Genomic DNA, 24,380 nt, shown 5'->3' with positions numbered 1-24,380 from the left:
TAATCATTATGTAGTGCCAGATGTAATGGTTCTGCGAATACCCCGCGTGGGGTACCTAGTGGTAGTGTTGTGGTTGTCATGGTTGTTGATTATTAGATTGCTGTGTAGAAGATGGCGTTGTTGCTGTTATAATGAAAGTGTTAATGGGTGCTAATTATTGTTGTAGTGACAGATGTAATGGTTCTGCGAATACCACACTTGGGGTACCAGTTCATCAAACGAAGTAAGTGTCATTTCCTTAAATGTCCAAGCGAAAAGGGCGATTAAAAGAGGAGGAAAGTTTGGATACAGCAGAGACCATATACCGATATATCGTCTCTGGATACGGCGATGTCAGCGTGGAGAAAAGAAATGGAAACCGACTGGACATGCGATTCTGTCATCCTTGCATTTTGAGGCAGTAATCCACAGTTAAAATATAATATACACTGCCACAAAACACCGATGAGTGCATGTAACTGGCATAGCATACACCAAACGTGGAATTGAAAAATGATTATCGTTATCGTTGCATTTATGTTCCCATTACTCATGTTTAATGTTACAGGATTAAAAGTGAAGAGTTTTATGTTTTTAAATGTGAATAAAGTTTATTGGATATTTGTTTATTATTGATAATCAATGATCTGAGGCGGATGTTCTTTTTCAAAAGAACTGTTTTTTATTTCTTGACTTGTCTCATCACACAAGTCAAAGGCGACATGATTTGAAGACTTTTATGAGAGCACATGAGTTCGGCTGTAAATATGTCATCAACACAGATAAACGAGTACTTCACTTTGTTCAAGTGACACTGGACATCGTAAATCAGTTGAACTTTCCATTTGTTGTGCAGGCACATACGAAAGTGATATGGTTTGAACGTGAAGAAGTGTACCCACTAGTAATTTATTTAGGTGTCTTTATGACGGGATAGTCTTGAATCTGGCTTATCTAGGATCATGTTATTTTCTTATGTGCGACATAGTAGTATTGACCTGTGTTTGTGGAGTCATACTTCACAGTTTGCCGTGACCTTGTTAAATGACTTTGACTCTGAAGTACCCTACTCCTTTGCATGGGACTGGACAAAGGTCAGCATTGAGCAGTCATCGTTTCCCCCCTACAGGCTCAAACACCAAATAAATGTTTTGAGTGGTTGAGTGGGGCTTACGAGAGGGCGAAAAGTTGGATAAAGGAGTTAGTCCCTTTTAGTTCGTTATAACCGCAGTTTACTGTAGATTGATCGAGTGGTCAGGTTCGTCGTCGTGGATAGTTGCTCACAATATCGATCACTATAAAAAGTCGACCCCCCTCCACCCCCATCTCTTCCGATCTAAAAAATAAACTAACGGTACCTACGCTTGTAACCGAAGCGAATTTGGTGATCGAACCCTCGACAAACAGATCTTGCTCGGTCTGGAAGAGTGAGTGAGTGTGAATGTTGGGTTTAACACCGCTTTAAACTATATTCCAGTTCACCATTGGTCTCAGACGTTTACTACTGTGGTGAAACCCACGGGCACGGGTATGGTTCTGACAAACCCAGAAATAAAACCGGGCTTCGATTCCAGGGTCATAGGTTTCTGGCGTGCCAAAGGCACACAACTCTGCACGGCGAGTTGCGGCGCCCTAAATGACGGCTGGGCCACCCGTAGCGCCCCTTGACAGCAGCAGCAATATGAATGTGAATCATATATTCTACAATCTAGCAATGTTTCTAAGGAGCATTGACGTGTACATATCAGGGTATCGTTGCATTTTAGAGTCTCTTATATTCCTTCTTCTTTTGGAATTGTTATGTGACCTCATTAATGGTTCCCAAACGTCACATACGGGACCACTTTGCCATCGTACACATGGATCCTACCAGGGGTTAACATGGACTGGGAAATAGGCTCTAAATGGGTAGATCTCTGGGGCCCTGGTTGGACTTGTCCAAGGATTCCAGCCGTGTTCTAAGTGGGTATACATGTCAGAGAAGGTGTGCATGTGTTTTTCCCTGCATGCGCTTCCAATACAACCCTTTCAGACATAACTACCACATGTATATACAATTTAGGTATATATTCCATTTCCATGTACCGTATTCAACGTAATAAGCGCCCCGCTCTAATAAGCGCCTACGGCGTTATTTGCTAATATAATGGCTAGTGAACAATCTCAGTTAGCACCCTTTCCGATTGATCAATGTACACAAGACTTATTTATTCGTGTATAATACGCACTCGTTTGTTTTATGTACCCTTAGTTATGGGCAATTTAATTCTCGAAAATATATCTATCGTGTATAATACGCACAGATTCTTCTTTCATATCATTTCAGGGTGTCAGCGTTAACCACAAAATTTATAATCTTTCAACATTGTTTTTAATCACACCAAAATTACATTCTAATAAAAGCCCCGTATATCTAATTTTGAGAGCGCCCTAGGCGCTTATTACGTCGAATACGGTATATACGAATTTTACAATTTGGATTGAACCCATTCTATAATTACTGCGCGGATGACTTTCTAGATCATTAATAATATGTATCCTTTTCACGAGCAAATGTTAGGATTCAAATTCAGCATTACAAAAGTAATGTGTTGTCTTGCATTATCAAGACGGCCTAATTTATATCATCTTTAGGATGAACAATATAGTTTTGCACAGGAAAAAAATGATTCACTTCGCCGTATTACATAAATAAGACAATTTATAATAAGAATTTGTCAATATATATTGGTCAAAATAATGTTTAATACCATCTCCTTCACTCTGATAACGTAAACATTCAGTGCAACAGTTTTCAATCAGCACAGAACAGACAACTGTTTTCGCTACAGCGGTATGTCTTCGGCGTACACTAATATTCACTCACTAAGTCGTGTACTTTGTAAACGCCATTCAGTCTATGCAAGTTGCTCAACGATGACCCTTTCTTCATGAGGGGAAAATTCCGCCCATACCTCATGTATTCAATGCACGTGTAACCGCCTTGAGTTCGTCCTTCATGAGAGACATCGGACAATAGGTGACATTTTGTGTAAAAAAATTATGTGCTCAGGTCAAGTTAGATATAATCAGCCGTTTTGTAAATGAGATAGGACGCAACAGGACGACGCGTGCGTCGCACCCCAACGTTGGCCTATGTACAGACAACAAAATAAAAAGTCCTACCAAATGGGTATTGCGAAACATGTCAGCCATTTACAATTTAACAGTTTGTCACTGGATTAAGCAGGCACTAATATGACGCTTTGGATTTCAATATTACTGTCCATCTTCATGACAGGTAACGTTCACCATTTACTCAATCAGGCCCGGAGGAACAGTGAGAAGGGTGGGGCGATTTTGTGTTAGTATTTCATTTGACCTATACTCTTTACGGATTTAGTTCCACCCTGTCATCATGTTCATTCCATATCCGAGCATTTCAACGGCTGTACTGATAATGACGTGTTGGAATTTTGACTTTGGGTTGGTTCTAAACCAAACCGGTGCTTTATGCAATAATAAACAGTACATTGTATACATGTAGGTTATCACCCGAGTGTGTTTTGAATGGTACATATCCTGTATTAGGAATAATCATTGTATTTAGCGAGCCTTGGCGAGCTATACATACAGTGTTTATTCCTAATGCAGGATATTTACCATCCACAAACACACCATCGTGATAACCTCTTTATCATGTCAATGTCATTTTTGAATTCTGTGCTCGAAAATCTCTTCCAATCTCTCACAAACATTACCTAAGCATTGCAAGTGTTCCTGGATTGGTTGGTTGGTTTGTTGTTTAACGCCGCACTGGGCAATATTCCAGCTATATGACGGCGGTCTGTAAATAATCGAGTCTGGACCAGACAATCCAGTGATTGATATCATGAGCATCGATCCACTCAATTGGGATTGATGACATGTGTCAACAAAGTCAGCGAGCCTGACCACACGATCCCGTTAGTCACCTTTTACAACAAGCATAGTCACCTTTTTTACAGCAAGCATGGGTTGCTGAAGACTATTCTACCCCGCATCTTCACGTCTCGCAATTGGCATCAATGACATCAACCAAGTAAGCGAGCCTGACCTCCCGATCCCGTTAGTCGCCTCTTACGACAAGCATAGTCGCCTTTTACGGCAAGCATGGGTTGCTGAAGACCAATTCTACCCCGGATCTTCTCGCCTCATAAAATATTGAGAGGACTGGGAATTATGTTTGATACATAATTTTGTTCAAGTCAGCGCTGTAATCAATACCATTTGTTATCTGAAAGAATGCGCCAAGTAATTCTTTTTGACCGGAAATATTTAGTTTACACAGAACATCCAGCATGGCGACTTGTTTAGTTTTTTTGTATCCAAAAACACCTTGTCCGTAAACATTCTGAAGACTTATTCTACACGGAATCTTCACGGGTCGTGTGTTTCTGGAACGTGCGCATGAATATGTATTACGTGAGAAAGTAAATGAGGTCAGTCGGGCACTGACAGTAGCCAAAATAGTTCAAATTGAAACCTGTTTCTTATACAGTGGCGTACCTATATATATATGCAAAACAACAATTGCATTACACAAATTGTTTCTCCTTGCTCTTCGCGGCAATCTATCGGTCTGTCCGCTGGAGTAACTTCCCTTTAAAAGGGAAGCTACTCTAACCCTAGTCTATGAGACGTCATGGCCACAGTCACAGGATGTTGACACTCGGTCTTTCCTGTCATGACGTTACGAAGCTGTCAGATGTACACAGAGCGACAAAACGAAACAAGGGAACAATTCGGACATATTTCGGCCAAATACAACTGTTTTAATTTGTGGAGAAGGTTTCAAGACGCAGAGGTCTTCAAGTACAGATATGGCTACTGATCCCGCTTGGCTAGGCCTCGCTAAATTGTATGAACACTGAAAGCAGTCCCTACTTGACCTTTGATATTTGCATCTCTATCCACGTTTTCATCCGTTGGCTTTCTCCTGCCGAGAGGCATACCCGTTATGTGATAAATCAATTTAAGTTACGCTGGACGCTGGGAACAATTACAAGGCTTCAGAATATGTACATAGTTGACCATGGCCATCCATTACAACAGTGCCACTGATCGTTCGGGTGTGACGGTGGGAGTGAATATGCTACACATAAATATTCAATATATCACATTGTGCATATTGTTGGTTGGTTTTATTTGTGTTTAACGTAATGTTTTGGTAGCGGACAAATCCACAAAGTAAATACATGTTACCGGACATAATATAATTTACATTTGATATTTCCTCAGTGTACGAATTCAGAGCACATGGCCTGATTGAAACTGTTCAATGATGTACTGTAAACAACTGTGTTGAGGATGTAAACACATTTGAAAACATGTTTAAATCTAAACATGATTAGGAATGTGTTTCAATCCTAATCGGAAAACACATTTGTTGTGCTCTATCTAAACGCTTTTAGGTCTAAACACATGAGGGGGTACGGGTGGCCCAGTCGTCTAAGGCGCCGCGATTCGCCAGAAACCCATGATTGTGGGTTCGAATCCCGGTTCGCCCCGATTATGTTTCTAGGTTTGTCAGCACCATGCCCGTGCTCGTGGGTTTCACCGAAGTGGTAAACGTCTGAGACCTGCATCACTTCGGGCTTCCCTCCCACATTAAGCTGACACGCCGCGATATAACTGGAATACTGTTAAAGGCGGCGTTACACCCAACTCACTCACTCACTCACTAAACACATGAAAGGAGTAATCGTCTCACAGCCTAAACACCACCCAAACACAACATCCCCATAGTCAAAAAATGTTCATCATCTGACATTTTAAAACATTGATCTGAACACGTTTCAACCTGTTTCAAGTTAAGACTTTAAAACATTGATCTGAACACGTTTCAACCTGTTTCAAGTTAAGACATGTTTAAACATTTTTCAATAAAGTGCTTATCATTTGGCAATAAGTCAAGATGTATAATATATATTGAAATTGGATGTGCAAATCAGATTCACAGGCACTTGCATGACCCATATACCACCAAGACTTTGTACAATATTTACATATATAATAATGTAGACTGTACACCTTTACCACACTCGGTTAATGGTGACTATGAAAGGAAACACTTGTGACGACAGCCGTCTCCGGGGCACAGTTGGCAGCGTGAAGAGCTACAGGTTGGTATCCCCACCGAGTCTTAAAATACATCTATGTGTTCATTTTCTCTCATTCAGGAAGCTGACCATGAAAGTATATCTGATCACTACGATACACCCTTAACTTGTTTTGGTAACCACCCACCCATCCCCAAAATAATCAATTTGTACTGCTAAAATAGCTTTTAGTGAGTGAGTGAGTATGGTTTTACGCAGCTTTTAGCAATATTCCGGCAATATCACGGCGGGGGACACCAGAAATGGAAAATAGCTTTTAATTATAACCCCGTTTACAACAAATACATTTCGTAAAGGTTTCTCTTTACTTATAAGCAGCAGAATCTCAACACTTGTATTCAGAATTAACATATCATGTTTATTTGTTTCAATGAAATCAGTAAATGCATTTCATTGGATTTTCTGGTCCATCGATCACTTGGATTGACTACCTGGTTTGTCGCATGAAAATTGTGTGAATTGCGGGTGTTATCGTTATAGCAGGATTTGCTTTATCTTTTCCCGAACATCTGCTGTCATCACAGATATACAATTTTCGCAGCTATTTTTCCCTTCAGGCCAAATGGAATCTGTTTCGATGGAAAATCAAGACTGGTTATTCTCTTGCATTGACATCGCTCTGGTGTTGTTGAATATTGTCCACTACTGAGTGAAAACACTTCCATGCACTCATAACTGCAACAAAAAGTTAGATTAAGATGGAAAATGTAAGAAAACTCTCTTGTTTCAGTTCATGGAGATACTATCCACCTGACGGCAACAACAACGAAACAGTCATACATGTTGAATGCGAATGTTACTCCCTCTGACACGTAAGAAATTCTAACCTGTACTGTTAAGCTGTAACAAAAATGACAAAACCATGGTGGGTATTGTAATGAAGGCTTTTCCTTTTTCATTATTTTCAATACATAATATTTTATTTATATTTATTAATACCGGTGGTCAGTGTTAAAAATAGAAAATATTAATAAACTCGGGACCTTTAATTATGTGTTAGTTTTGCAAACATGTTTTTAAAACAATACCGCACAGTGGTTGGAGGGCTGGTGAAGCTATAAACAGTACTTGTGCGAACATTGACGTAAGTGAGAACTAATTACTTGCTAGGGTCACAATTGTATTTATGAGGCACGGTGTTCATTGAAATAAAGCTGTGAACTTGAATTCAGGTTTTCCCCATTCCTGGTTTGAATTGTGGACAGACCCGTAAACCAGTGTATTTCAGCATTAAAATTTTGTATTTTTATATTTTCAGCATCAATATCACAGCCGCAAGGACATCGCACCTTGTGAGATTGGGAATACAATCTACGTATAACCTAAGTGACGAGGATTGTACAGCCAGTGCCGTTAATGTTACATCAGGAGGTAAGCTGTTGAAAGATTGACAGATTGAAATAATATATGCATGCATTAGGGAATGGACAGGGGAACGAATGAATGCTTAAAATGAAAGTGATCTTCTTTAATAATGTATGTAAGTTTGAGGTATTAATGATAGAACCCATGTCACGGTATGTTGCTAATATAAAACGTTTGAAACATAAAAACTGACACATCAGAAGAGCAAACAAAAGATGAAAGACTTCTCACGGCTCATGTTTGATAGATTGAAACCCCCATTCTATCGCCTCCGTTATCATTTGTGACCAACACCCGTCATTCTAGGCTATGTGGAATGGTGCTAAATTATAGGTTGAGGAAAGATGTAGTGACGAATGTTCTGTTGTTTGAAACGAAATGATTTGATTGGTCGGTAATTTGTGTTAAGTAACGACCTGCATGCTATGGATAACTCGATGTTGGACCGTTTCTTTGTCTCAGAGGCCGGCCTGTATGTGGGTTCCTACTGTGGCAAACAGACCCCAGACTGGTTTTACGCTTCACACAACACTGCGACCATCGTGTTCAGATCATCAAAGGATGCTGCAGGTCTCGGGGGAATCAACGTCACTTACGACATACAGAGCGGTACGTTAACGCTATGTCTCATCTTTCCTTTGAAAAGACCTAACTACAGAATTTGAGAAGAGTGAGTATGGTTTAACGCCTCTTTTAGCAATATTCCAGCAATATCACGGCTGGGTGGACATTAGAAGTGGGATTCACACAGTGTACCCTTATGGGGAATCGAACCCGGGCGTTCGGCGTGACGAGCTAACGCTTTAACCACTAGGCTACCCCACCACCCCAGAACTTCAGAGCATACCGTTCCTTGCACATTTTAGGACATCGGTTATAGTTAAAACCAGGGTAAAGAATTAATGGATGGTTTAGATTTTGTAAATACATACACACTAGACTATGACTCCAGATTAGACATACATACCTATTGTTTATTTTGTATTCATTCAAATTAGAATAACCATATATAGATTGAAGATACGGTACCGTTTTCACCAAGTCAATGTGCGTTTTCGCCGACCTGGTGCTGTTTGGTATCGTTTCGTGTTACCTATAGATTGTGGGCGTTATGTGGTAGGTAAGCCTAAAGTGGCCCAGGTTGTGAGTGAGTGAGTGAAAGAGTGGGTTTAGTGGGTGAGTGAGTGAGTGAGTGAGTGATTTAGTGAGTGAGCGTGTTTTTTGGTTTGATTTGCCGTTGTGATGGGACGTAAATCCGAAGTGATGCCGGTAAAACTTTGGTGAAATCAAGGAACACCGGTATGATGCTGACAAACCTTGAACCGTAATCAGGGTGAATATGGGATTCGATCCCACCATCATAGGTTTCTGGCACGCCTAAGGGAGGCAGCTCTGCACAGAGAATTGCGGCGCGTTAGGCGACTGGACCACCCCGGACCCAGGTTATAGACAATTTTGTACATTACCTAGTACTGTTGTAAATCAAACGAGCGTGGTGGTAGAGCTTACATACACGGCTAATGTACGTACATGTACCTCTGACATCGAACTGCGGCGACCTTGGGTGTGGGGCCTACCGCACCCCGTTATTTTGCCGACGGCGGAGGATGTTATTAGATCAATAGTACAAAGACTGTATAAGACACATAAGAAGAAGGATATTGAATTATGTTTCAGCGTATAAATGTGGCGGAGGGATGTCTGCATCTCAGCGTCCCCGGTACATCAGGTCCCCTCAGTACCCACTAGGAGGAACACCAGACACGTAAGCATGCAGATGTTTGACAGAAATAAACCTTGAATTTCACATATATTGGTGACATAGCAATTGATCGATATATAGACTTAAAGTGTAAATTCGATGGTGGCATGTGGTCTTGTGAACAGCGCTCTGGTCGTAAGTTTGGTTGTATACTCCCCAGGGAGTTAAAAAGGAATTTTCAAATTTAAGTGCAGCCTGATCCATTGACTAAGCTTTGAGCACGATCCAAAGGATTGATTTGGCTCATTTGACTACATGTGACTTATCTTTTGAAACTATAGGAGGGATATGTCATCCAGTGATTAGAAATGGCAGATTATCTCGTTTCGTAATGATACATCCCACGCTATGATTCACCAGGATTCAGAGATGTTTATGGCTGATAAGTGCATCGGACAGTAAGCGGATGCGCATCACTGTGAAATCGGCAACTGTTTCAACAATCAGCTGCACTACCTCCAAAGTCACCATATACGATGGTAGGTATTAGAATTATGTCCACAGACAATACGTTAAGTTAACATTAAGTGAGTGTGAGTGAGTTGAGTGCGGCTTATCAGCTTAATGTGGGAGGAAAGTCCGAAGTGATGCAGGTCTCCGACGTTTACCGCTTCAGTGAAACCCACGAGCACGGGTATGGTGCCGACAAACCTAGAAATATAATCGGGGCGAACCCACAATCACAGGTTTCTGGCGTGCCCAAGAGACGCAACTCTGCTCAGCGAAACCCGGCTCCTTAGACGACTGGGCCACCCATTCCCCCGTTGATCATTAAGACGGTATACTCGGAATTCCAAACAGACTAACGCATTATACTACCAGCCGCAGGACCCTCCACACGCAATACCAAACTCTACCCGAGTCCGATCATGTTACATGAGTGAGTGAGTGAGTATGGTTTAACACCGCTTGTATCATTACCGGGTGATGGCTCGAGCCAGGGCAATGACGAGCGAAAGCTTTAACCACTAAGCTTCCCACACCCTTATTTAAACGAAAAATATATTTGAATTGCATGACATTCCCAACAAAACAAGTGTTCAACAGAGGTGGAATAGACACACATGATAGAGGGGCGGTCGGGTAGCCTAGTTGAACAAGCGTTCGCTCGTCAGGCCGAGACTGCCTTAGTTGTCTTGCGGTAGAGCGTCTTCCCTGAAAGCGGAAGGTCGGGGTTCGATCCAACTGAAAGACGTTTAACATGTATTTTTTGGTTCCCCTGCCTGGCGCTCGGCATTAAGGGGCTAAAACAAGGACTGGTCAGTTCAGAGTCAGTATGATATGTCTGAGTGGGGTATTTATGTCAATTCAACGACAAGGAATCTCAGTGGGCTAGCACAAGCCCCCTTCCACCCCCACCACCACCCTCACCCCCCTCACCCCCCTACACACACACACACACACACTCACACACACACACACACACACACACACACACACACACACACACACACACACACACACACACACACACACATATCCGCCCTGATATTCCTGGAATTTTGCAGAACGCGGCGTAAAACCATAGTCACTCACTAACATGATTCAGAGATAACTCTCTGCGCCTCAGCATCTCCGCCCACATCCATCCCTTCCCGAGAGATAAGCCAATGTACACCACGAACTCTCGTAATAATATTCTCCCATGTTTTGCACGTTAAGGTGAAAGTGCGTCTGACACACGCACGTTAGGAACATGGTGTGGGGGTGCTGGCAAAACATTCTTCAGCTACTGGAGGTTCCTTTACATACTCGCCGCCGAGCAACGACACCTGACTGCAGGCTTCGAGATTGAATACACAGCAATACCCGGTAAAGTATTAAAATGATAGTTAGATGGTTTGATGAGTGAGTGTTGTTTTATACCGTCAACTATATGTCATCTATCACTGTGTCTGATTTGGGTCAGACAAATGAATATGGTCGATAGCATGAGCAAATATAACACCCATCCAAATATTAGTCGATATCATTTGAAATCAAGAGTAACTGACAACTATTTGACCCGAAACAGCATGGAGGGATTAGTAAAGATATTTATATGTCATGTTGTCATCACCTGCCGAAATGTTCGTGACAAATCCATTCACCTCACATCCCTGGTATTGAAACACTCAATATTGTCAGTGGGTAAACTAATGCATTCTACGTCAGGGTTCAGGATAGAGAAGTTATTAATACTGTATTAAGACAGTTCTAACAATATTACATTCGTATCACGTCGAGAAGGCGCCAAGATTGGACTTCACACATACCCATGTGGGACTTGCACACTGTTCATAACAATAAGTCCATACAACAAGCTGCTCTTACACACATTGCTATTTGTTGGTTCCTAAAACATTCTTGATGTGTAAGTTTCAACACAGGAATATTATTTCGGTTATATCAAGGCGTGTCAGTTTAATGTTGGAGGAAAGCCTAATGTGACGCACAGATGACGCGGGTCATAGACGATTTCATATAGGATGATCCCAAAAGCCAATATTTGCTGGAGAAATCCATTTGAACTTGAAAATGAAGTGACAGTTCCGCAAATAGTCTATTATACTGTAAATCTGGCTAATAAATATTTTGAGGGTTTCTGAAATGGTGAAATGGAATACGCAAACACGAGATTTCTAATTTTCATTTGTGTTTCAGATCCCCAAAGACCAATTGTCAACATCTCATTGGAACAAAAGGCAACACCGAAAGTCATCATGTCTCCAGGGCCCCTGAAGATCTATTCTGAGTACGTAAACTTTAGTGTCGGTAAAACTCTCTTGGGTAGCTAAATGACCAATTGTTGTGCTATTAATGTGTCATTTAAATCAACATGTCGTGCAAGAGACGCCAAGTAATTAAGCTACTAAAGTAAAACAGGTTTCACACTAACCCAGCCAGTCTGATGGATGAACGCATTGTCCTTTTTCGCGTTACGTGAACATATATATTTACAGCTCTTGTTTCCCATATTGTGCTATATTTGGTACCCTATCTTTCCTATTGCATACATGTGATTGTTTCTCATGTTTCCTATTGCACGCCCATACTTGTACCGTATCTTTTGCATTAAGTACTTATATTTGCACCACATCTTTGTCATGACGCATATTTGTGCCGCATGTTTTCTATTCAATGCGTATATTTGTACCGCGTCGTTCCATATGCGTGCATATATGTACCGTATCTTTCTCATTGCATACACATATTTGAGTAGAAGTGAGTGAGTAGAAGTTTAACGTCGCATCAGTATTGTTCCAGTCATTTAGCGACGAGAACATGAAATAGAATCCAAAACACTGTTGTCAATACAGCCAAGTTGTATCTAAAAGGAATCGGTCAAGTATAATTTAGGATAGCAGTATAACTGAATGAGTGAGTGAGAGAGTGAGTATAGTTAAGTTCAGTTTAGATAATATTGCATCAATATCAAGATTGGAATTGTATCTCTTTTACAGGTTTGAGGAACTTCGATGGCTCGGCCATTCTCAGCAGCGGGTGGTGGTTAATATTACTGTTCTGAATGCAAGTATGGAACATACCCAGGACTGCGATACTGACAGCATACGGATATATCTAGGTGAATGTCGCGTATAGGCGAATCTCCATGTCAAAGTCCTTGAAACATCTTACATCCATCGAATAGATCAGGGGGTTATTTAATACCATTGTGTCGATAGGAATCCCGCTGAAACTATAAATAACATCTTTTCAAAAGGATCATGAAAATAATTGAGCTCGGGGTAACGGTTGCTCTACAATGCATGTCAATTCTAAAGGCACCCGAAGCCAAGGGTCTCATTAATTTCGAGGCAAATGTTCAACATGCACGTGCACGGCGTATACTTACAACGACTACGGACGTGTTATATTTCGACGATATGTTGACAGGGCATGCATAGCCAAGACTGTCATGATAGTATATTTTCTTCACGTATCTTCAGTCATTACACTGATATCAAGTCTGCTACAGAACCAGAGAAGTATATAAGCATGTAAGATGATAAATCGCTTGTTAGGGCATGATGTAAATGTGTCATTATACAATTTCAATGTAAATTTAAGACATAGATGTGAAAAACGGGAAGTTAAAATGGGTATCTCTAAAAACTGCCAGTTAGGTGAGATTTAGGATGATTTTCATGTTTTATTAGTATGTTAGAAGTATGAACATCTTAGAGAAACATATATTCCGATGTTTTACAATAGGCATAAAAACAAGATATTAATGATCAGTCTTACAAAATCCTACAACTCTGTTGTTATGCGTTCATCAGCCATAGTGTTGAAACATATACTCTTCAAAAAAGGAAACGCAAAGCAAGATTTGTTTGAAGTAGGAAAATACATTTATACGAGGATTCGTACAAGGTATTGAGTCAAAATGTTGTGGAGAGAACACTTGGTGATTGTAGTCATCTCATATATCGGTACATAGGAAGAGTCCAAGGTGAAGGTCAGCTACCATCAATAACGCATATGTCTCCCGTTGGAATCGATAGCGGCCTGATATCTCCTGTCCATGGAAGGGACGAGTTTCCTGGGCAATGGTAGCCCACTCGGCCTGCAACGCAAAGGCCAACTGCTGCAACGTCTGGGGTTGTGGTTGACGTCGGCGTAGCCGTCTATCCAATTCATCCCACGGGTGCTCTATCGGTTTAGAATCCTGGGATTTGTGTGGGCCAACGGTGAACATTAACGTTGTTGTGTAGATAGGCTCTTGTGATCGGCGCTGTATGTTGTCGAGCGTTGTCCTACTGGAATACACCGTTGCCGTTGACTGCAATTGGGAGGACGTGTGGTAGGAATATTTCGTTGATGTGATCGTTGAGCCGTTAGGTTGCCCTGGATGTGGACAAAACCTGTCCTGCCATGATGAGAGATAGCCACCCACATCATAACGCTTACCCTACCAAACCTGTCCGCAGTTTCCGGTGTAACGTTCCCCCTGACGTCTGTAGACCCGTGCTCTTCAATCCCCTAGACGGAGGAGAAATCTTGATTCGTCGCTGAACCAGACATCTCTCCATCGCAGTTGAGGCCATACCCTGTGTTGACGACACCAATATAGTCGTTGTTGACGATGCTGTCGACTCAATATGACGCGTCGAACAAGACGTCTTGCTCGTAGACCTCCGGCTCTTAAACGGTTTCGTACGTTCAGGTAGGAGAGTCTGCCCAGTCCGGGTATTTGGGAGGCGGCTGAGGTGGCTGTGGTCGTCCTTTCACGTCGGTGGCGCAGTCGGATGTAGCGATCTTGGGCGGGGGTGGTTACTCTTGGTCGTCCCGGCCGATCACGTGTTGACCCATGCTGTTGAAACCTATCCCATAGCCTTGTGACGTTGCAGGGCGCTACATTGAAAACCCTGCTTACAGCTGATCGGGATTCCCCTGCCTATGACGGTGTTTCTTTGGCATGTTGTTATACTGTCACTGTTCGATTGACGCAGATACCAGGCAATCCAGAACCCTGCATTTTAAATACCGTTCATAGTGCTGCTGCGCGAGCACTGAGTGCAGTTCCATGAGCTTTTTGTTAATGCACTGGGTGAGTGTTTCCGAACCGTACGTGTTTCTCGACCAATGATTTGCATGTCCATGTGATCATTCTGATCCGGGACATTTGTCACTGACACTATAACACATTAAACCTCTTGACTTTGCACCTCTTGGTCCGCTAAGTTTGCTTTTATGGCCAAAAATATCTGTTTTGTGTTTCTTTTTTTTAGGAGTATATATTCTCTGTCAGATAGTTTTTTTATATACCATGAATATCACGTGCCCAAACAAATGAAACTGAAAATGTGAACTGTACAATGTGGCCTTAAATACCGAATACAATATCTATCTAATATGCTGACATTCATTTTTCAATTTGTAGCTTATAGAGTGTAATTGTTTTAATATATGTACACATTGACTTACATGTGATTTAATTGTGGCTGATCAATGTTTTTGATAAATTTATTTTGTAGAGTCTGTGCAAGCTCAGATTGGGGTTTGGTGTGGAGGCGAGCTACCAAGCTATGAGGTCTTCACGTCTCGACTGATGGTTGCATTCAGAGCCTATCCGAGCACCGAAACACACAAAGGGTTCTCTCTTCAATACAACATCCTCGATAGTGAGTAACGGTTGCAGCTCAGACCGTAACTCGTTTTCGCCTTTCCTTTATCACACTGCCCTCAGCCTGGTGGTTAAAGCGTTCGCTCGTCACGCCGAAGGCCCGGTTCGATTTCCCATATGGGTACAATGTGTGAGGCGCATTTCTTATCCCCCGTCGTGATATTGCTAAAAGCGGCGTATAAGAAAGTAAAATAAACTGCCGGTCAAAAGAAAGTATACACTCATTCTTGATAGTAGCTAAAAATAAACAAACAAGAAATGGTTATTCGATATTGATGTATTTGATACAAGAAACATAGTTCACTTGTCCTTTGGACCTGAAGTTTGCATTTTTTTGGCGACTGTTATCAGCCAAGTAAATAATAATGGTCAAATAAAAGTTTTCAAGTATATGTACTCTCTCTCTCTCTCTCTCTCTCTCTCTTACTCTCTCTCTCTCTCTCTCTCTCTCTCTCTCTCTCTCTCATTGCTTAACTAGAGTATTACATGTCAAGGAAGGCATGGTTCCATATCTTACAAGCCACATATGTTGTTGCAGCGCCTACTTGTGGAGGTAATCTCACGGCAACGGAAAGTGTTCAAAATTTGACGACTCCGAATTATCCCGGACCATACCAGGGGTAAGGTATTTTTAAGATACAAAACAAAGTGCAATTCTTATTTCTTTATCACCAGGTTGGCTGTTTCACTAAGATTAAAATCTGAACAACGTTGATTCCAATGCATCATTGTGTTTACTGTTGGATTGGCATTCTAGATGTTGGGGAGTAAAGAATAAAATATCCAACTTTTTAGCTGCCAACTCCAGGTTTATTGCATTTAGCGATGCTAAGATGTAGATTCCTGCACCGTTATCAAGTTGGAGTAACTAAAAATCTACCTGCAAGAGGCGATGAATGCAATAGACCAGAAGTTGTTGGACAAATGTTGCACGTTTTCTTACTTCATTGAGTTGTGTGTTACAAGGCATCAGAAGTGCCAGTGGCTGATTCGCACCACAGATCCTATGAAGGTGGTGAAGCTCACCTTCACAGCTATTGGTCTCGTTGCAAACTGCGTCAGGGAGATTGTCCGAATGTATGATGGTAAGTTTCCTTTCACTAGGTAAAAAGAGATGTTTTGATCAACTTGAGTACTACTGTAAACCTAACACCGGAATCAATGTCTTCCAAACAGATACCCCTTTTATTCCTTCACCATTAAAATAGGCAAATGCATCAGAAAAGTAGCAAAAGCATCTCACAATAAATATATAACCACTTGTTATTATAAAATATTGGCGGGGGTTTGGGAAACTTTATCGTCAAAGTCATACACTACGCTAACACAATATGGTTTTGTTCAGCAGAATATTATTATTTGTTTTCAGGAACCAATGAACAAGCGCGTAAAATTGGATATCGATGCGGTTACGGGTTATGGGTGACTGATACTACCTACAGGACCGAATCACGCTTTATGTTGATTGTGTTCACGTCAATAATTGACAACGAACACAGGTCGGGTTTCAAGGCAAGCTATGTCGAAGGTATGTCTACGTGTATGTAGTGTTTCCGACGACTGTATTGTAATTAAACATTCTCATTAAAGAAGCCCACGACACATATCTGCGTGAAGTGATGGCAAATCCTCCATATATAGTTGGTTGTCTACAGTTAAAAACGTCTATGCCCTCTTACCCCATGTATCAAGTTGACATGCTTTGATGGAATTGTGATGGAGTTTTAACGCCGCACTCAGCAATATTCCAGCTATATGACGGCGGTCTGTAAATAATCGAGTCTGGACCAGACAATCCAGTGATTAATATCATGAGCATCGATCCACGCAATTGGGATCGATGACATGCATCAACCAAGTCAGCGAGCCTGACCACCCGATCCCGTTAGTCGCCTTTTACGGCAAGCATGGGTTGCTGAAGACCTTTTCTACCCCGGAATCTTCACGGGTATGATGGAGTGGCGTTACTCGGAATGGCGTTACTCGGACTTGCTCAGTCTGTATTGCTCTCTTTGTGTTGCTGCCAAGTCTTGCTGATACATTTCAGAATCATGTGGATATGCCCTAGATGCGGATTTTCGCAAACGCCTTGAGTTGAATTCTCCAGGGTATCCCGGCAACTACCCAAGGTGAGTTACTGCGAACATTTATTTAAATATTCTTTCATTCAAGTTTGGTCCAGACTGGAAAACATCAGTTGTCATCAGGTTTTTAAAAATATAACATTATCTTGACGTGCTGGAAGTTTGATTAAAGACATGACATTGTTTGACTTCTCCTTTCACAAGCAAATATTGTCAGTTCTTGTCACTGAGGCGTTCAATGTGTCCTCCAAATGTCTACCTTAAACGTTGCGAAAGCTTCACTGCTGCCTTGAATGTTGTAACCTCGATCATCAGCTTCTGATCAAGATTCGTATGACGCTCTTTGAAATCTTGGTAGAATGAGCATATACCTAAGAAGTTGTGAAATGTCGACACCAAGGGCTAAAGCTGCAGGAATATTGCTCGCCATAAAGGGAAAGTTGACTATTGGAAAGTTTAAGTCATCTCTCTTGTCATAAGTCTTGTGGAAAGTATTTTGTCACTCTGAATCTTTATGCCAAGATCTAAATATGAAACCATGATATGAAACATCGATCTCACAGGTATCAAGTATCAGATCATCGATATACCTGAAGCTTAGGTCAAACGTCTTGGCTCAATTACCTTGTTTTGACTTTGTCAATACAAGCAGAAATTCCGATTCATATACATTGAGGAACAGATAAGTAGGAAGGTGAGTACAGTTAATGTAAATGCCTACTTCTTGCCCCCCCCCCCCCAAAAAAAAAACAAACAAAAAACAACAAAAAACAAAACAACAACAAACAAAAAAACAAACAAAAACAAAAACAAAAACCAACAAAAACAAAACCTGCTTTCGTTTTTGATAAATTGACGTGAACCTCTGAAGATAACAAAAGGCCCATGGATCAAGGAATTAAGCTTTATCTTAATATTTTCATGTGGGGTAGTGTTGAACATAGTTGCAAAATCAAATGTTTTGACAGAATTGAACTTGGTTCTCTTTCGGAGCTTGTAAAATGTCAAGCAAATCCTTTTAGTTTTTGAGATTCAACAAGCTTAGGTATTATTTCTGCTTGTCGTTGAATATTCACTTTCTGTGAATAAAAAGAAAGTCCTTCGTTGATTGTATTAAGGATTATGATGAATCTTTGAAACAGGAATTCCGTGGTACATTTGATTGACCAAGCAATATATCTCTCTGTGTAGGCTTTTTATGGAGCTTTTGAATCCAGTCACAAAAGAGGAATCGGCATGTCGTCAGGGTCTGGAGTCAAGTCAAAGAGTTGATTGTTCTGATTCATGGTTTTGTCAAATTTCTTCATCAGTTAACATTCTGGCCTTATACGTTCCATTATTTGATATGTCACTTATACCAAGATCTTTGATCAAGTAATTAAAACAACGATGTTTATGTATCATGGTTATGTTAGATGAGGCCTTGTCAGTGAGAGGTCTACAAACCTTTCATGTAAGGCAGCCAAGCTTTGGATGACAACTGGCTGGGACAGAATGTGCCATTCCATTCCTGTGTCCTCTTTTCACTTTGTGCATTCCATCAATGACAACATCACGCTATATAAATCCCAAGCGCCACGTTAATCCCATTTCACCCCTTTCTAAAACAACTCTGTTTCAGTGGTCTGAATTGTACATGGACGTTTCCTCGCACAGACGTGGCATTTCGGTTTATAGACATGAACATACCATGTTCAGGAGATTCCATTACGTTCTCTGACAGTAAGATATGTTTTATTGAATTTTTGTATCCACTTTACATACTAGACAACGAATACTTTACATCCCATATGTGTTTATTGAAGTGAAATAATCTAGGGAAATGTGCATGTGTTTGTGACTCGTCCAACGATTATTAGGATACGTTCGCCTTTTCAGGGAACCTCGTATTTCATTGTGAATCATAAACACATGCTTATGTTATAGCCGGTATCGTACAATTAACAGATATATTATTTTCTGATTTTTGAAGGGGTTTTGTCGCTTGTATTTGATGCATTTAAGTGGCCTTTCATTGCCGAACAACGCATTCGTGGGCTACGAAAAAGGGGGTTCCTAATATCAGTACTTCGCTCCTCCTTTTTGCACCGCACTCGTCTGAATCCGAGTACCTGTTGTAAATCAGGAGGGTTCTCAAGCTCTTGCCATGTAATAATATCCTTTTTTGGAAATGTTGGTCTCACGTGACCTATATGTGGAAAGCATTTTATAGACACGATACCGGCTTGGAGTTTTTATGGTTGATAGAAATTAGGACTACAGCCAAATTGTTTAGTGTTATGTCATTATCACGTGGTGTAAGTTTGTTAATAAAGATCCGTGGAAGTTCGGTATGTGTGAAAACATAGAAGAATTGGTGTCTAACGATTTTCCAGGTGTACATGCATGTATGGCGGTCTGTGCTGACATTGCGCTGCGTCTAATGACAATGATAGGTACAGGGGTCATTTTTCATATAAATTGTTTTTATGTGTATATCAAAACATGACAATCATGGAATAACGCCGATGTAAGCTATGATAAGGAATCAGACTTCTCTCTCTGATTCAGGGGATTCTACGGGTGTAAAAAGAATGTGGGAGATTTGTGGAAACAAGACACACAACTACATCACAACAGGAAACTCCATGTCTATCAACTTTGTAACGACGACAAGCAGCGGAACGGGATTTAAACTCACCTACGAAAAACTTGGTACAGGTAAGTTATGACAACACTGCTACACCGTCATGACTATTAAGGGAGGGATGGACGTTGATATTCGCTGTGCAGTGTTGCCTTCCTTAGGTATGTGAGAAACCTATGTCTGTGGTTCGAATCCAATATTCGCTCGGATAATGTTGTTCGGTTTGTCAGGATCATACCCGAACTCGTGTGTTACATCACTAAAGTTGTGATCAATAAGACTGGATCATGATCTCAGTTACTTTCGTTTTTTGAATATAAATGAAAACGTTAACATTGTGTTCCAGGTACAGCATATGGATGTGCAGGCTACGTCAGACAACGAACGGTGACATACAACAGAACCATAGAAACTGCTGGATATCCAACTGGCTATTTCGAGTGAGTGTTGTTCCCTGTTTTCCCTGAGTAAGTGAATGCTGTGTTACGCCATGAGTAGTCATGTTAAGACAATCGGGGCCTATGCGTATCAACAATCAGATCAGATTGACCAATGTTTGAAAGCAAGAGCAACGATCCACACCCTCGGAATATGGTCACACAGATCAGTCACGGGAATCTAAATTGTGAAAAGCGTGTGTTGATTAGCACCAGCAACCGCTGGAGGTGGGTTTACAAATTCCTTGAATTGCTCCTGATAATGTTCCTTGGCTTCTATGTTCCTTGGCTTCTGAGTGCTGGATTAGTGCCTGTCGTCTTCACGAAAATGGTAAGGGAGACTTTGGGTTTTCATGTCACACTAAGCTTCTACACCATGTGACTGCAACAGCCACACTTCTTATGTACAAGGGGCGAATTTGGTTGATTCGGGAACTCAGGTGTTTGTGTACTACATCTTCTGGTCACTACAAGAGGTTTTTAAATGTGAAAGAGTTTTATATAGACTGTGCATGGGATTGAAATCAGAGTGAGTGATGGTCATGAAAGAGGTGTATTAATTGTATTCTCTGTTTCTTTCTAACACTGCAAAACGCCCTTTTTCTTTCAGTGATCTTCACTGTAGGTGGCTTTTCAGGACAAGAGATGACGATCACAGAATTAGATTTGGTCTCATCACTGCTGACACAAATACAAACGGTTCAACCTGTACGGATGCATTACGGGTCTACGATGGTATGAACTGCAGTTGTGTTAACCCTGCTGCTACGAAGGGACCTAAAGGAGCGACCATTTAATAGTTTACGCGCGTGCGTGTTTGTGTGTTAGTGGGGGCAGTGTTGTGGGTGTCGGCTTGGGTGGGATTTTATGTACTTGATGAACTGTTCCCGGATGTGCTGGATCAGAGTGTTTACGGACAAAGTGTTTTTAGATACAAAAAAACAAAACAAGTGGCCATGCTGGATGTTCTTGTGTAAACTAAATATTTCCGGTCAGAAAGAATTTCTTGGCTCATTCTTTCAGATAACAAATGGTATTGATTGCAGCGCTGACTTGAACAAAATTATGTATCAAACCTAATTCCCAGTCCTCTCAATATTTTATGAGGCGTGACGATCCGGGGTAGAATAGGTCTTCAGTAACCCATGCTTGCCGTAAAAGGCGACTATGCTGGTCGTAAGTGGCGAATAACGGGATCGGGTGGTCAGGCTCACGCACACGTGCATGCACGTCGCTATATAAGTGCAATAATCTTGGACGCGACGTTAAACCCCATTTTACCTTACCTCACCTCACCTTGTAAGAGGCCACTAACGGGTTGAGATGGTCAGTCTCGCTGACTTGGTTGATGCATGTCATCGATCCCAATTGCGTGGTTCGATGCTCATGATATTAATCACTGGATTTCCTGGTCCAGACTCGATTATTTACAGATCGCCGTCATATAGCTGGAACATTGCTGAGTGCGGCGTTAAACAACAAACCAACCAACCTTTCATGAACACCCGGTGTTATAGATGGCTTTCAGTGAGCCATTCATATTCGTTTCACTGCCATTTTGCCTTTTCGCCCAATGGAGTCTGTTTCGGCGGATAATCGAGACTGGTTATTCTCTGGCGTTGACGTTTTATATTCTTTCCTTGTACCAGTAAGATTATTTCGATTGCAGGTTCCAATACTAGTGTACTTCTGTTCGAGACGTGCAGTCAAGAAAAGAAAATCCTGAATAGTACGGGCCAGTCTCTCTATGTGGAGTTCGTCACAGACAGTATCAATGTTGGATCTGGATTCACCTTCTATGTCTCAATGTTTAACGACCCAAAGTATCCACCAAGTAGGTATATCGAAAACACAAGCAGCATGCACCTGAAGACGCGAACTGTTATAACGTGTTCTATTCTTCTACACTGATTTATTCTTCTACACCAGGATCCGCTGATTGTCTGTTCGCATTCAATGATTATGATTACTTTGTTAGCCCCATTCTCATGATGCGTCACTTTAGAATGAGTGAGGTTTTACGCCGCTTTTAGCAGTATTCCAGCAATATCACGGCGGGGGACACCACAGATGGGCTTCACAAATTGTACCCATGTCGGGAATCGAACCCGGGTCCTCTGCGTGACAGGCGAACGCTTTAACCACGAGGCTACCCGACCGCCCCGCGTCACTTTAGATTGAGTGAGTGAGTTTTTACGCCGCTTTTAGCAATATTCCAGCAATATCACGGCGGGAGACACCACAAATAGGCTTCACACATTGTACCCATGTCGGGAATCGAACCCGGGTCTTCGGCGTGACAGGCGAACGCTTTAACCACCAGACTACCACCAGACTACCCGACCGCCCCGCGTCACTTTAGACTTTAAGATTACCGGTCTAACGGACACAGTCTCTCAAACAACAAAGCACGTGTAGGAGTCAGTTTATATAAAAAAACGTATGTTTCGTGTACATATAGTAATCCATGAGGCATAAACGCTATCACAAATACAAATGGGGATGTTATTACGCTATGTCAGAATTGGACCGCTGTCTCACTTTCTTTTGGAAACCACGCTGTGCTTGGATCTCTTAGGGATATCACTTTAGGAGTATTTGTTTCACAGTCCCAATGAATTGGTTTTTTTCAAACATTTATCAGTCATGTCAAGCTTTAAGGTCATACGCAAGTAAACAATCTGCAATTTTGACCGCCGTCAAAATATATCCCGCCGCCGCTGGGATATAGCTGAGTGCGGCGTTAAACAACAAACAAACAAAACAAACAATCATTAAACTAACAAAGTCGCTGGATGTTTTCCCTGGGGTTCGTATATCACTTCCATTTAGATTTGAAATTAAACTAAATGTGTTGTTAAAACGAACTGAATGCAATGCAATAAGATAGGTAAATTAAACTATTTCCAACACAAAGGGGTTGGTTGTTGGTTGGTTGGTTTGTTGTTTAACGCCGCACACAGCAATATTCCAGCTATATGACGGCGGTCTGTAAATAATCGAGTCTGGACCAGACAATCCAGTGATTAACATCATGAGCATCGATCCACGTAATTGGGGTTGTCATGCATCAACCAAGTCAGCGAGCCTGACCACCCGATACCCTTAGTCGCCTTTTACGACAAGCATAGTCACCTTTTACGGCAAGCTTTGGTTGCTGAAGACCTATTCTACCCTGGAATCTTCACGGGTCCAAAGGGGTTGGTGAATCAAAATAAATGTTGATACGAATGATCAATCAAACCAAACGAACGGATTGGTAAATTAAACTAATGTCAATACCAAAGGAAATACCCCGTGAAGCACAAAGTGTCGTGCAAGTTTCAGTACGTCGAGTCTAATTATGGAACTGACATGGCAGAAAAATACCTCAGTAATTGTTACCTTCACGACGCCATGTACGTACATGATGGATAATGTTTTTTAATGCAGATCCCCCCTCATCAAACAGGACAAAAGAAGGTCTTATGATTGGGGGCATCCTCCTTTCCGTCGTCATCTTCTCTATCGGCCTCACTGTTGTTATCACAACGCCATGCAAGAGACCATGTCCACGAGAAACAGGTCCACAGTTCCCCTTCCCCGCCAGCTATGCGGACGTTGGACCTGTAGTCGTGGACGCTTCATTCCTTCCACCACCTATAGCTATCTACAGTGAAGTCATGAATCAGGGTGCAACGAGTGTTCACGGATATGAACAAAACACTGTGTCAGCAGGAGTGGGCAGTAACGGAGAACCTATGAACACAATGACGGAAGTAGTTGGTGAAGAATACTAGATTACTCATTGAATTTCCCTGTCCACTCGACGCTAACATTTTAGTTGACTAAATATTTGCTAATTTCACGATGGCCTATCGTAAGTTAATACAATTTAC

General features: G+C 41.5%; 1 protein-coding gene across 1 annotated transcript; it reads left to right on the top strand.

The window, feature by feature from the left end:
• The first annotated feature begins 3,177 nt into the window (after window positions 1-3,177).
• LOC139463348 (cubilin-like) lies at window positions 3,178-24,284 on the top strand. Its single transcript, XM_071244600.1, has 20 exons — window positions 3,178-3,259; window positions 6,850-6,931; window positions 7,378-7,490; window positions 7,947-8,093; window positions 9,162-9,249; window positions 9,607-9,725; window positions 10,909-11,058; window positions 11,890-11,980; window positions 12,690-12,811; window positions 15,207-15,353; window positions 15,894-15,975; window positions 16,322-16,440; window positions 16,725-16,883; window positions 17,403-17,484; window positions 19,061-19,161; window positions 19,990-20,139; window positions 20,412-20,505; window positions 21,113-21,237; window positions 22,172-22,336; window positions 23,935-24,284. The coding sequence occupies exons 1-20, from the start codon at window positions 3,217-3,219 to the stop codon at window positions 24,279-24,281; spliced, it is 2,526 nt and encodes an 841-aa protein (XP_071100701.1). The 5' UTR covers window positions 3,178-3,216; the 3' UTR covers window positions 24,282-24,284.
• The last annotated feature ends 96 nt before the right edge of the window (window positions 24,285-24,380 follow it).

Source organism: Haliotis cracherodii, unplaced genomic scaffold, assembly GCF_022045235.1.
Source record: "Haliotis cracherodii isolate W230 unplaced genomic scaffold, xgHalCrac1.p SCAF_1, whole genome shotgun sequence".
NCBI classification, from domain to species: domain Eukaryota; kingdom Metazoa; phylum Mollusca; class Gastropoda; order Lepetellida; family Haliotidae; genus Haliotis; species Haliotis cracherodii.
Note: the sequence above shows the minus strand (reverse complement) of the source record. Positions and strands in the feature narration are given on the sequence as shown.

Coding starts and splice junctions, on each gene's coding strand:
- LOC139463348 (XM_071244600.1), top strand. CDS start 3,217: ATGACGCTTTGGATTTCAATATTACTGTCCATCTTCATGACAG. Junction 7,491..7,946: donor CGTTAATGTTACATCAGGAG/GTAAGCTGTTGA, acceptor TCTTTGTCTCAG/AGGCCGGCCTGTATGTGGGT. Junction 9,250..9,606: donor CTAGGAGGAACACCAGACAC/GTAAGCATGCAG, acceptor ATGATTCACCAG/GATTCAGAGATGTTTATGGC.